General features: G+C 42.3%; 1 protein-coding gene across 3 annotated transcripts in view; it reads left to right on the plus strand.

The window, feature by feature from the left end:
- The window catches only part of WDFY3 (WD repeat and FYVE domain containing 3), a 1200521-nt gene that overhangs the window by 966620 nt on the left and 219829 nt on the right, over positions 1 to 14072 (plus strand). For all 3 annotated transcript variants that reach the window (XM_069236246.1, XM_069236255.1, XM_069236264.1), the window contains one exon: positions 6007 to 6061. In XM_069236246.1, coding sequence (XP_069092347.1) covers positions 6007 to 6061 — 55 coding nt within the window. The remainder of the gene's footprint in view (positions 1 to 6006; positions 6062 to 14072) is intronic.

Below are 14072 nucleotides of genomic sequence, written 5' to 3' on the forward strand. Positions count from 1 at the left end.
TAGTCCTTCTTTTGTTTTTAGTGCCATAAGAAAAGCAGAGGTAACTGGTCTTCTTTCACCTCTCTCACGGAGTACTCTGAATCATTACACCGCATGCCCTTTCACTTGCCCTTCACTTAACGGTGTTTTTTTTTCTTTAACATAAGTCGCTTACAATAATTGACTTCCTTATGTTTGATTATTTACAGCCTTGAGAAAGCACTAGGTGGACTCACCATAGAGGGCGAAACACGTGTCGGCTGTGTCTGATCTGTAATAAATGACTTAATACTATGCACAGTCTGCAAGTTTAATAAAAAAAAATTGGATACCATTGAACAAAATAACAAGTGGGTTTTCACTCTCAATCAATTCGGACTGTTCTCTCTGAGGGGGATTTTGGTCCATACCCCCTGTTTGAGTTCCCACCACCAGACTCTTTCAACCTTTAAAGGGCATTTACACAGGAAGAAAAATCTGGACCATGGTTTTCTCAGGTTTAAATTTCCCCCTAAGGATACGACTGCACAAAACCAAGTTATTGCAAGAGCACCATCGTATCATAGTGTACAAGTGAATACAGATCTAATATAAGAGAGTTTTCTCTTTGACACACTAAGCAACACACACAGAGTCTCAATTTCTACCCATGCTACCAGGCATGCTCAGACATGATAATGACACATTTGAAGAACCTTTTATGGCAAGAATAATCACACCAAGGGTAGACATGAAATCTAAAGCTGCACCCTCAGATCCAACTTTCATTAAAATGCAAATACCACAAGACTATAGTCTTTTCGCAGCACGAAAAAGGGCCAACAGTCAGTCCACAGGGGATGCTCCTCCTCCAGATAAGAAGAGCAAAAAACTGGATGAAGCGGGCAAAAGAGTACCTACTCAAGCTGTAAATCATTGGAGAATTGCAAATTCTCAAGCACCTCTGGTGAAGTAAGACAAGGTCCACTGGGATGAGATGGCGGACTTATTGCAACATCTTCCACCGGAGTATCAAAAAAAGAGGGCAGGTGATAGTTGCAGAAGGACAAGCCATCACCAATAATTCAGATGTGCCAATGATGCTGCTGACACAGCAGCAAGTGGTGTCAACACTAGCGTTCTTATAAGAAGGCATGAGTTGTTTAGGTGTTCAGGATTTAAACCAGAGATTCAACAAGCAGTCTTGAACATGCCTTTTGACAAGGAGCATTTATTTGGCCCAGAGGTAGATCCCACTATAGAAAATTAAAAAGGACTCTGACAGCTATGGGGCGCCTTATTAACTACACCCAGCAGGGGTAATTTTCATAGGCCACAAAACCATCTACCTCACAACAAAAGCAAAGAACACATTTCTATAACAGAGGTTCCTTTAGAGAATCTTACAGAGGCACAAATAATCGAGGGAGAGGCAAAACATAATCTTTTACAGGATCTCCTTCTAATACATAACAGGGACTTTTTACAAATCCCCACAACATATATATCTCCTGTGGGAGGAGGACTGGCAAACCTTTATCCACAATGGCACAATATCACAACAGACCAGTGGGTTCTATCAATTATCCAAAATGGTTATTGTCTGGTACTCATCTGAACTCCACTAAATATACCTCCTCGTTTTCATAAACTCTCAAATAACTATCTTGTTCTCTTAAAAGAAGAGGCCCAGTCCCTTCTTCTGAAAGGAGCTGTAGAACCAGTTCTCCTATCACTAGCGGTAGGAGTATATTCAATACATTTCCTCATATCAAGGAAAGTCGGGTCTTAAAGACCAATTTTTGATCTCAGGCCTCTCAACCTATACATACTTTCAGAGCATTTCCATATGGTCACTCTGCAAGATGTTATTCCTGTATTACAACAAGGAGATTACATGACAGCATTAGACCTCAAAGATGCTTATTTTCACATTCCCATACATCCGGCACATCGCAAATACCTAAGATTTATCATTGCAGGAAGACATTATCAATTCAAAGTACTACAGTTTGGGATAACAACAGTCCCAAGGGTATTCACAAAATGCCAGGCTGTAGTAGCTGCATTTCTCAGAAAGCAGCACATTTATCTCTTCCCATACTTAGACGATTGGCTTATGAAAGCCAATACCATCCAAAATGCCAACAGCATACTCAAGACACGGTAAATCTTCTACACAATTTGTGATTTACAGTAAACTATCTCAAATCCCTTCTCCAACCTTCACAAATACAGCAGTATCTCGGAGGAATTCTCAATACCCATTCAACATTGGCATATCCAAATCCAGTAAGGATTCAGGCATTTCAAAATCTCCTGCTTCAATTACAGAAGAAGCATACTCGCACAGTAAAACTAGTAATGCTTCTATTGGGGATGATGGCCTCGTGCATTGCCATTGTTTCCCATGCAAGAACACATGCGTCCACTACAGCAGTGCCTGTCTCATCCGTGGTCTCAGTCACAGGGTCATGTTCACGATTTGGTGTTGTTGGACCGCCAGACTCACTGCTCTCTACAATGGTGGAATCCCACCAACCTCTCAAAAGGGTGACCCTTTTCTGGACCCTGTCCTCAGAGCACTCTCACAACAGATGCATCACCGATAGGTTGGGGAGCCCACTTCAACAATCTTCCCATTCTAGGGAAATGGGATACGATTCAACAGACTTAACACATCAGCTATTTGGAGTTGGTAGCAGTCTTCCTAGCACTCAAAGCATTTGTAACATAAATATATCACAAAGTGGTGTTAATTTATACAGACAATGTGACAAAAATGTATTATCTACAGTAACGAGGGTGGGGGCACACTCATCTCAGTTGTCCCTTCTAGCTCAGAAAATTTGGAAGTGGATGATTCACAATCTCATTCAATTATTGGTAGAATATCTCCCAAGAACGAACAATCCGCTAGCGGACCTATTAAGCAGGTCGCAGCAACAAGTCCATGAATGGTAAATTCACCCACAAATACTTCACCAATACTTTTGCCTCTGGGGAACACCAGAAATAGATCTCTTCCCCACTGCAGAAAGCTCAGAATGCAATTCAAGTGCGCAATACTCTATGGATGAATTGGTCAGGAATATTTGCTTATGGTTTTCCGCCTCTCACTCATTCCATTTCTGGTTTGCAAGCTGAGACAAACATCACTCACCATGATCCTTTGTAGCTCCCACATGGGCACGTCACCATTGGTACATAACACTTTTGGACCTGTCTTTGGTTCCCCATCACAAATCTCCCAACAGACCAGACCTTCTAAATCAAAAGAGAGGTCAAAACAGACATCCAGACCCCAAAACACTCAATCTTGCGATATGGCTCCTGAAGTCATAGGGTTTGGGTAATTACAACTTCATTATGAATGTATGGCCATTCTTAAAGAAGCATGCAGACCTACAACCAGACAGTTTTTATGCTGCTAAATGGAAACATTTTTACTTTACTGTCTACCTAGAAACATTGATCGACTCAAACCATCAGTACAAGACATTGTTTGTTACTTGCTACATTTACAAAAGGCAACGTTAGCACACTACTCTATTAGACTTCACTTAGCAGCTAAAGCTGATTATCTCCAAAACAGACAACATATTTCTTTGTTTAGAATCCCTGTTATTAAGGCATTTATGGAAGGACTTAAGAGTTACTCCACCTAGGGTTCTTTCAGCTCCAATTTGGAACCTTAGCATTGTCCTTACTAGACTTATGGGTCCACCATTTGAACCCATGCATTCCTGCTCTTTGCAATTTCTTTTATGGAAAGTTGCCTTTTCTTTTATGGAAAGTTGCCTTTTTGGTAGCTATCACTTCACTAAAAAGAGTAAGTGAAATACAAGCGTTCACTTTAGAGGAACCATTTTCCAGGTACATAAAGATAAAATAGTTCTTAGGACTAATCCCAAATTCCTTCTTAAAGTAGATTCACCATTTCACATTATTCAATTAGTTGAGTTGCCTGTCTTTTTCCCACAGCCAGACTCAGTTGCTGAAAGAACTCTACATACACTAGATGTTAAATGAGCTCTTATGTATTACATTGACAGGACAAAAAGGTTTAGAAAATCTAAACAACTTTTTGTAGCCTTTTCAGTGCCTCACAAAGGTAATCCAATTTCATAGAATGGATTAGCTAGATGGATAGTCAAATGTGTTCAAACTTGTTATATCAAAGCTAAAAAACAATTACTCACTGCCCCTAGAACACACTCTACCAGGAAAAAAGGTGCTTCTATGGCATTTTTAGGAAACATTCCAATAGCAGTTATTTGTAAGGATGCTTATTGGTCTACACCACGCAAGTTCACTAAGCACTATTGTGTAGATGTTCTAGCTCACCAGCAAGCAAATGTTGGCCAGGCATTTCTTAGAACACTTTATCAAACTACTCCAGCTCCTATTGGCTAGCTCCTGCTTACCTGGAGGGCACTGCTTTACAGTCTGCGGTCTTGGGACACCTGGGGGTCCGCGAAGCCTCCTCAAGGGATCCGCAACTGCTTTGAAAATTAAATAATATTAACAGATTTGGTTCCCAGCTTTCAATATTGACTCAGTGAGGGGTCTGCGATTTCCAGTAATAATTCAGTGGTGGTTCCCGGGTTCCAGTAATGATAAAGCGAAGGTCTACAGAAGTCAAAAGGTTGGGAACCACTGGTCTATGCAAAGCATGAGTATGTACAGCCACACATGCCTTCGAATGGGAAATGGTACTTACCCAGTAAACATCTGTTCGTGGCATGTAGTGCTGTATATTCACATGCGCCTTCCCTCCTCCTGTAGTCGTGAGTCACTCAATCTCGTGACTTGAAAAGATTCTTCAAAGTAAAACAACTTGTAACACTCAGAGCCCAACACTAGATGGCGGACTTTTGCAAAGCATATGAATCTACAGCACTACATGCCACAAACAGATGTCTACTGGGTAAGTAACATTTTCCTTTTAATCATTCCAGTACCTTTTGGTATTATACTGTTTACTTTTACTATGCTGATTAAAGCATGAGAATCCATAAAAGATCCAATGATAGAAAATAAATTATTTATTTGTAACAGCAGTTCTCCAAAATTAGTTTTTTTTTTTTCCTGGATTCACATGCAGACCACCCTGTTATAGGCTCACCAAATACTTCTATCCACTAACACAAATGATTTCAATTTTGAGTTACAGTTAAGTTCACTGTGCCTTCACCTTTTTTCCCTGGAGTTTAGGACCTATCCAGAGAGGAGGATAGGCTACTAATTTAGTGGTTTAAACATTCTACGATTTGTTGATATTATGCACTGCTGCTGTATGTGGCCAGAGGTTGCCATCTCCGTGCCGGTGAATGATTCAATGTGCAAATCCATAGAAGATACCAATGTTTGAGCATTGCAGTTAGAGATAAGTAACTTTCTTCTTACAGATAGATTTAAAGCAGTGACTTTGTCTAGGGACACATGACAAATAATTCAGAAGAGCCAGTCATTCATTTGTACAAGTGGTTGCAGATGATGGACACCAGAACTCATTTTGGGAACCCAGACTTCTTTTCCATGATCTGACTTTGATTCAGAGCAAGAGAGAGAAAGGCAGAAATAGGTGAGAAAGTTGGGAGATAAAATTAGAAAAGCAGCGATGAAAAAGGATCAGCAAGAACAGGATAGAGACCAGAAGAGTAGAGTGTCAGAAAAAAGTCACAAATTAGATTCCAAATTAGGCAGCTGTGGGAATCAACAGCCTTCTAGGAAAACTCGGATTCCCTGTTGTTAAAAATGCTTACAATTACTATTCTATCTTTTTTATAAAAAATTAAGTCCTGCAACTACCCAGTCCCTTAAGTATGGTTCAACAAGCATAAATAAGTGGCCCATGATTTAACAGAATAAATTGACATTTCACTCAGTCTTCGGTAACTTTATTTTACCAGTTTCAGTATCTGTAGCTACCAAATGTCAATAGGCAGTTGCTATATTAAGATCACCTAATGTTGAATACCGACTCTTTTATCAGTTGCTCAGTACTTTTGTTTTTCTGTTTTTATATCTTTCTGGTAACTTTAGATCTGGATTACTTAGCACTTTGGTGGGAGAAAAATCTGTGACTCAGCGATGGGAGGTAAGTCATGATGTTTGTGGAAACATATCCTCCACGCTTAATTATCTGCTTTTTAAAACAATGGATGTATGTGTTGTGCTCGCTCACAATAAATTTAAGGCTTCAAATCTTGCTTCACTAAAAACCCTTCAGAGAAAGGCTTTAAATTGAACATATAAAAAATACATGACTTTCTCTCTCAATGGCCCACATTAGATTCAAGGATGTTTTGGCACAGGGAGAAATACATTCAAACTGGTATACGTTTCTAGCTTGGAAGTATTTAAGTCCCCCATTGAAACAGAAAGTTTGTTAGAATAAAATATGCCACTTTATTTCCAACATTCTTACATAGAGGTGATGTACAATTGTTATGCATACTGCTTAAATAACTATTAGAAAACATGCAGTTTGCTTTGATGTTCAGTTGTAGCAGGGCAAACACACAGAACCTAATTTTCAGTGGGGTTTGCCTTCACCTCAGAGTATGTCTGTTCTGGATGGGGCTACACCTTGATTCTGATGTCACAATGCTGCCATCATTTATGGAACTAAAACATTCTTATAGCTCCTTATATCTGTGGTAAAAACTGTATTTAGAAGAGGGGGCAGTGGCCAAGGTATGGGGCCTGGCAACACACTGTAGCTGAGCCCCAAAAAGTCCTCACAGTGCCACGCTTTGTCAAATAAAGTCAGATAAAACACTCCGATGATAGCAGGCACTCGAACACTCCATTTCTGAACATCTGGAGACTCAGGCAGGTGCTAACCCAGGTCAGCCCTGAGGATCTGGTGCCATTGCCAGATGGCTGAATAAATGTAAATGACTGAGCAATCCTGGGCCCTCTAATGTAAGCAGAAACAACAATGTGGCTGGGCCCATGTAAAGCAGGACAGGGGTTAGACCACAAAATTCAAAATACAGGAAAAGATACTCCTCCCTCTCAATTTCAATCACCTGCTGTATGGCTCAAACAAAACAACCGTATGAGTCCTTTATTAGCGAAGAGTCACAGAGCAGGAACGCTACCAAATCAGACCGGTAGACAATCCCCTTGCTGCCTAAAAGTGATTAATTGTAGTGTTTGAAATGAGTGCTTTTAAATCAATTCTGTTTCGATAATTAATTTAAGTTTCAACAGTCACAAAATATAGTTGAAGTTCATACCTTTGGGAGAATGGTAGCCAAATGTCTTCAGTTATGGTAACTGGTTTCCAGCCTAATCCCTAGAAAAATACAATTGACACTACTCACCCTTAAAGTACACCAGGCAAGTCTTGATGAGATCCTGGAAGAGTGAGGCGAAAAAGCATTGACAATTGATAGGGCAAGGGGGTTGGAAAAACAAAGGAAATGAATTCAAGCTCTCAGTATTACGAATTACCAGCAGCCCCTTACTATTAAATACCCATCCCTTGTCACTATGAACATTAAGTAACTTGTGAATCAAGACTGTCCCTTCCCCCTCACCCCCTTGAACTCCAAAACAATGGACTTATTTATTTTCCTTATGAATTCCTGGTTGTGTTGATTTGTTTTGGTTGGAAGGGTGTGTTACTAGTTTTACCAAGACAATTTACTGTAAATGTATTACGCACATGTAGTGAGACTCAGTTTGGATGAATTTGCATTAATCACTGCAGTACGGTGTATCATGGACACACATTCTGCACTCGGATATATCCTGCCGATTATGGTACAATGTGCTGTGTTCTGCTGTTTGAAAATTGATCAATTAAGGTTTTGTCTAAAGCAAAAAGTAGTCTAACAATTCAGTTGTAGGATATGGCTGATTCATTTGAACTGTACAGCGGTTTATTGGAATTGGGAGGGATATATTTTTCTCTAATGTAAACAGACACACACAAAGCAGAAGCTTTGAAGTGCACCCTTGGGATATCCTAACCCTCCCCAGAACCATAAAAACTGCTAACCGGAGGAGTGCTTCAGGCATGACAATAATCCTGATGAAAGGGGGAGGGGTGATGTTGAGAGCCCAAGCAGCATAGTCACTGCGACACCACCTGTAAATTGAGCACGCAGAGCAACCTTACATGCGACTAATTGACTGATAATGCTAATAGTTGAGGTGGCAAGAATTGTTTGGTCCAGAGGATCAGCTTGTATTCGAGATTGCCAGTTCAACTGCACAGCGGTAAGTGCTTAAGCGATCCTAGGCCCTTTGATGCAAGCACACACAAGAGGCAGAAGAGTAGAAGTGCACCTCCCACAGTTTTTCAACCGTTCCAAGAACTGTAAAAGCAGCTTACTAGAGCAGTGTTGCTGGCATTTGACCAATCGTGATAGAAGTGGGTACTGTTAACAATGAGAGCCTAAGAAGCATGGTCACAGTGACATCTGACTTCCCGGAGTCAAGATGAGCACACAATGCACCCTTTTCCTAGTGCCTAGCTGAGAAAGTCAGTGATTAGAGAGAGGGTGAGCCTCAAGCCTTGCCTCAACTATTCTAAATGCTACATTCTTGGGATGGTGCATAAAAAATTTCAAATAGCTTACAAGGACTACATAGGGAACTATGTATCATGGGAGCCTTAAGTGCCTTTGTCTTTATATATTGAAACTATCTGTTGTGCTAAGTTCATTCTGACTGTTGAGCTTTGAGAAATGTGTGGGTTGTCAAACCACGATATGGCCTGTGTCTAAAATAAAGCAGCAAAAATCTCCTCAATTAAGGAGTTCCTGCATTACTCCAGAGAGGACAAGGGAGCAACCACTGACTCACTGGGTTAATCCAAACCAGATTCCGAGATGGTTCTTGACCAATAAAATTTGCAAACCCCAGCCACCAAAGCTTACATCTGATTGATACTACTTGAGTTTTGAAATGATATGGCATATTTGTGACAAGATTTCAATAAGGCCCTGTCAGATCTAGACCGATCACTACAAAAGGCACAGTCATCAGTAGATCATCTTGAAATCAACCTGGCAGAACAAGTGCATGACAGGTGAGCTAGTGGTTAGATTTGAAACACTTGAATGTAAAAAAGCTTCACTGCAAGACAAGCCGGAGCACTTTGAAAACAGAGCTTGCAGAAATAATATTCGTATGCGAGGGCTGAACCAAGAGATATCAAATGCAGACCTAGAATCGTGTGTAAAATCACGGTACAGGAGATTTCTTCAAATGTCTGACAACATGGAGATTGAAATAAATTGTATCCATTTGGTCTTCTCACCCTTCAAGAAGAAAGCCTAATCCATACGTCCTAATAAGAGTACACTTTTTCAAAATAAAAGAAGCCATCATCGTAGCGATCCACACCCATTATACAACCCATTTTAAAGGAGCCAGCGTCTCATTGCTGTAAGATTTCTCTGTCTCAAGTTTGGGCAAGCAACAAGAATTTAAGGACATTATAGCTTTTCTGCGTCAATAGATAATCCCATAAAGGCGTGGATACCTGTTTTGTTTAACCTTTGCCAAAGTCCACATGAAATACTAAGTCAAAACATCAAATAAAGCAAGAGGCAGTCTGCATCTTGAGCAATTGGAAGTTTCTCAAGGCTCAGGTATGGCTGCAACTATTAAAGATAAAGCTCGAGCCAAGGCCTGTACATAGGCATATAATGGTTATAGTTATAGAATCTTTGTTCCTGTTCCAATTGTTTGGAATTCAGAACAGAAGAAGTCTGTAGCAGAGTACTTTCAAGGATCCAGGTAGGAAGTTGGAGGCTGCCTCTTTAATGTTCATTAACATGTTTTGCATGCTTCTCATTGGTCATCTGCCATTTAGATAGCATGTCCTGTTATTCTTGTTATGTGTTTCAGTGTTCAGTTTTGTTACTATACCTATGTTTTTGATTTACTATGTAGATTTGTTCCTGCAAAATGATTCCACCACGAACTCCCCCTTATACCAGGCTCATAAGATTAGTCCCTTTGGTATATAATAATATTCACACATTACTTCAATTGTTAATAAATTGACAAGATATCAGCAGCGGTGTCTATACCCAAACAAATGCAGTCACTTCAGCTTGCTACTGTTAACTGTAAGAAATGTAAATCTTATTTGGGTTGAGTGACTACTCACCTCAAAGAATAATCCCAACCCTTGTTAGGGTGAACCACTAAAGACAGTCAGTAAATCTGAGCTCAACCCCCTGTTAGCTATGCCGCAAAGCAGACAGGCCTCTCATGCAAGCAATGTGTAAAGTATTTATACAGACTGAAACAGTAATGAAGCTGAAGTGCAAAACAGTATAAAACCCAAACTAATTAGGAAAATAAATCAAAATTCAATAAACAAAATGACAAAAATCCAATAACTGGGAACGGGAAATATGAATTTTTAAAGTTGTAAGTAGAAATAAGGCCAAAAAGCACTAATTGCCAATGAAGAGTCAACAGGTCGAAGTAGAACAGGACCTCAATGCAATTTGACGCGGACTACGATGGAATGCACATTGACTACACCAACCAGGTTTATCCAGTGCAAAAGGTTTTACCTTCTGACTTCTAGGTTCCAATCCACCAAAGGAGTACACTTCTAAAGAGGAGGCATTTAGAGGCTCATAGAGTGTCTGATATAGGCCAAACAGTAGGGCCCATTCCAGGTCCAGTTCCTGCTGGTCAGCTGGACAGTTGGAGGAAAAGGCCTTTTGTAGCTTGCTGTGTCTCACTGTGTAGCATTAACAGGAGATCAACCTTATTTCCCTTGGAGTCCTCTTCTTTGTCCTGGATACAAGAATGGAGGGCAGGTCCAGCCTTCTAGGCATTTCCCAGGTCTCCGACAGTAAGTTCAGTCCCAAATTGATCTCCCAAAAGTCCAGGAGTGTTGTTAAATGGGTGACTGAAGATGCCACTTTTATGCCTGGCACGGGATCGTGGCTTGGAATGACCACTGGGGAACGCCATAACCAATTGGAGAAAGGTTCACTGGGCTAACCCTGCCCACTTTGGGCATTTCCAAGATGGCGAAAGTCTTCAGTCACACTAACTTAGGCTCCGACAGCTGAGAGGGTGTGTGTGAGTAGTGTGTATGGTAACCATAGGGTCCTCCCACATCTCACACTAAAATTCAAGTTTAAAGCCACCTCAGGACCACCAGTAAACTCAGAGCCAGACTCTGGGAGAACAAAAAATATGCATTTCAGCGACCAGACAGCAGATGCGCAAGAATTATTTTGGTGTCCTGTTTCCCTCCTTCTGAAGTTATGTTACATTACATGTATTTGTATAGCTCACAACTCACTTGGGAGAGTACCAATGATGCAAGAGCTGTATGGGCCAAGCCAGGGCCAAGGATGGCAAACAGCCAGTCTTCACTTTTTTTGCAGTGTGTGCCACAGGTGTTGTATGTAAACCCAGCTGACTTGTCCAACATGCTTTGGCACTGTAATGTCAAAAGAGACCCACTGTGATTTGGGTCTGCAGGGCTTGGGAGACAAAGAAAGGGCCCTCCCTGGTTATCAGCTGACATTTGCCTCTGACAGTGGAGGCCTCTTTGAAGTATGACCAAGTGTTATATGAAAAACCCCATTAGCTCTGTCAAACCGTTTTTGACATTTAAGCAGGATTTGACACTTTACTGTCGGGGGGGGGGCGCATTTCACACCCAGTCTTGCTCCCGCATTTTGAACCAACTGCAGCTAGACTATTGTAGTCTTGTTGATGTCCAAATAGAGCACATTGCAGTAGTCCAGCCTGGATTAAATCAGTGCCAGAGCCACTTGCTTGTGTGCCGAAAGGGGGATGTAAGAAAGGACCTTCCTGAGAGTCCTGATTACCCAGAAACAGGTTGAGATTGTCCAATTGACCTTAAAGTCAAATGAAAGTTTTTTTGTCTACCAGCACACCACTGTTTTTTTTTTTTTTACAGTCTCTGGGAGTGGGTAATGTACTCACCATTTCTGGCCACCAGGAATTAGTCCAAATTGATAGTTGACTGTAGGAAGCTGGGTTCGTGTTGCAATAACCCCCCTCCCCTCTGCAACACACTTTGTACCTTTTTTTGATGCAACTTTGACTGAAGTGCACTGGGGCCCTGCTAACCAGGTCCCCAGTGTCAGTGTTTCTTCCCCAAAACAAGAAACCTGGTCACTTGATCCCCAAGTGGCCAGTCCCTTTAGCACCTATGTAAACCCATAGTCAATGATACCCCTGGTATCTAGGGCATAGGTACTGAAAAGGGCCCCTAAAAGCTGCAGCACAACTTGTTCCACTTTAAGAAACCCTGCACCAACCTCATGCAGACTACCATTGCAGGCTGTGTGACAAGGTGCTCTCTAAAAGTGAAAACACAACATGGTGCACAGCCTGTGTTCCCTGTCCTCTAACCACTGCATATAATATATGTATATCACCCCTACATCAGGCCTTACAGCCCTAAGGCAGGGTACATTGCATTATATTACATGTGTGGACATATCTGCAAGAGCAGATATTCCTCTGTTATGTCTGTGTCAATTCTTAGACATAGTAAATGAACAGGAAAGCCATTTTAATTAGATATTCTGGACACTGGTCAATACGAGATCCCCAGCTACATCATGGCTTCACTGAAATTCGGGAAGTTTGGTATCAAACATCTTGTATTAATAAACCCTCAGTGATTCCATTGATGGGTTTATTAATACATGTACCCAGAGTGCACCTTAGAGGTGCTCCCTAAAAATCTACCAACTGCTGATGGGCTCACTGACTAGTTCTAACCAGATGAGAATCTGACCCCCATGGATGAGAACCGTTGATCTCTGGAGGTCAGAAAAAAAGCCTGCTTAGGGAGAGATGTTTACACACCTCTCCCAACATGATGACCTGCAAATCTGCATTCCAAGGAAGGAAACTTCAAAGAAGCCCCGCTGCCTTTGGTATGCAGAACTGGCCTTCCTCAGATGGAGACGCCGACCTCCCTGCCCCAGGACCCATCTGGCACCTGGACAAGCGGAACAATTATCTGTGTAGGAGGCGTATTGCATTCCCTGGCTGGACACACCCCTAGGGTGACCAGCCTGAAATGAACACAGCCTCAGGGATTCCACAATCTTGTGTGTGATAGAATTCTGGGACAGGGCGATGCCCATCTCCCAAAGGAAGTATTTATCTAGTGGGTGTATTGACCCTAAGGGTAAGTAGCCCAGTGGCCACTGCCCTTCACCCCCCTAAAACCCTCTAAAGTGAGTATTTGGGGACCCCCCTGATACCAGGACTTCATATCTTCACTGGACACAAAAGAAGGAGTGAACACTTAAGACTGTTGACCTGATATCTGAGGAGCACAACTGACTAGGCGCCAATCTGGCTAGCCTGTCTGCTGCTTCCGAACCTCAAGGAGCAACTTACCTGTCCTGCCGCCGCAGCCTCAAAGAAACCAGGAGAGCTGCCTGTGCTTCGCAGATCACCAAGATAAACTCCCTTGGAGCAGAGAAGCTGCTTCCCTGCACCTGAAGATACCCAAAGAAAGAACTGTGTGGACCGGGACTGCCAAAAACCCAACACTAGACAGCACCACTGCATGCAAGCTGCCTAGCCTAGTTGAAGTGGGTCAACAGTAGAAGCGTGGTTCCCAGGCCCTCCAGAGACACAGCCTACCATGTGTTTGCCCACTGTGGACTTCCCAATGGCTTCTGCAGCCTGTTTCTCCAGACCCCCCCCATCAAGCGCGAGTGACCTAGAGACAAAGACCCTCAGGACACCTCTGCACCTGTCCACCCGGCACTGAGGAGAAGAGGACCAAGGGTGTCCCCACGTCTCACAGTCTCATGAGACCGGAGCCCATTGTTGGCATGGTCGGACTGGACCCCCAGGCCAAGCCTGGAGCCTCTTTCTGTAGGCCCCCCTCCAACCGCAAATGACTCCAGCACTGGACCAGACACCGAAAGAAACCACTGCACCAGAGTTGCACAGCCTGAGTGGACCAATGGTGTCCCCACGTGCCCGAAGACCTCAAGGGTTGACCCCCACTCTGTGTTTCCCCCGGACTGACCTTCCAGTCCCAACTTGCAGCAACTTCCCGACCAGACCGTTTCCCATTGAAGTGAATGGGACACCCCAAGCCATAACAT

Source organism: Pleurodeles waltl, chromosome 1_2 (genome assembly GCF_031143425.1).
Source record: "Pleurodeles waltl isolate 20211129_DDA chromosome 1_2, aPleWal1.hap1.20221129, whole genome shotgun sequence".
NCBI classification, from domain to species: domain Eukaryota; kingdom Metazoa; phylum Chordata; class Amphibia; order Caudata; family Salamandridae; genus Pleurodeles; species Pleurodeles waltl.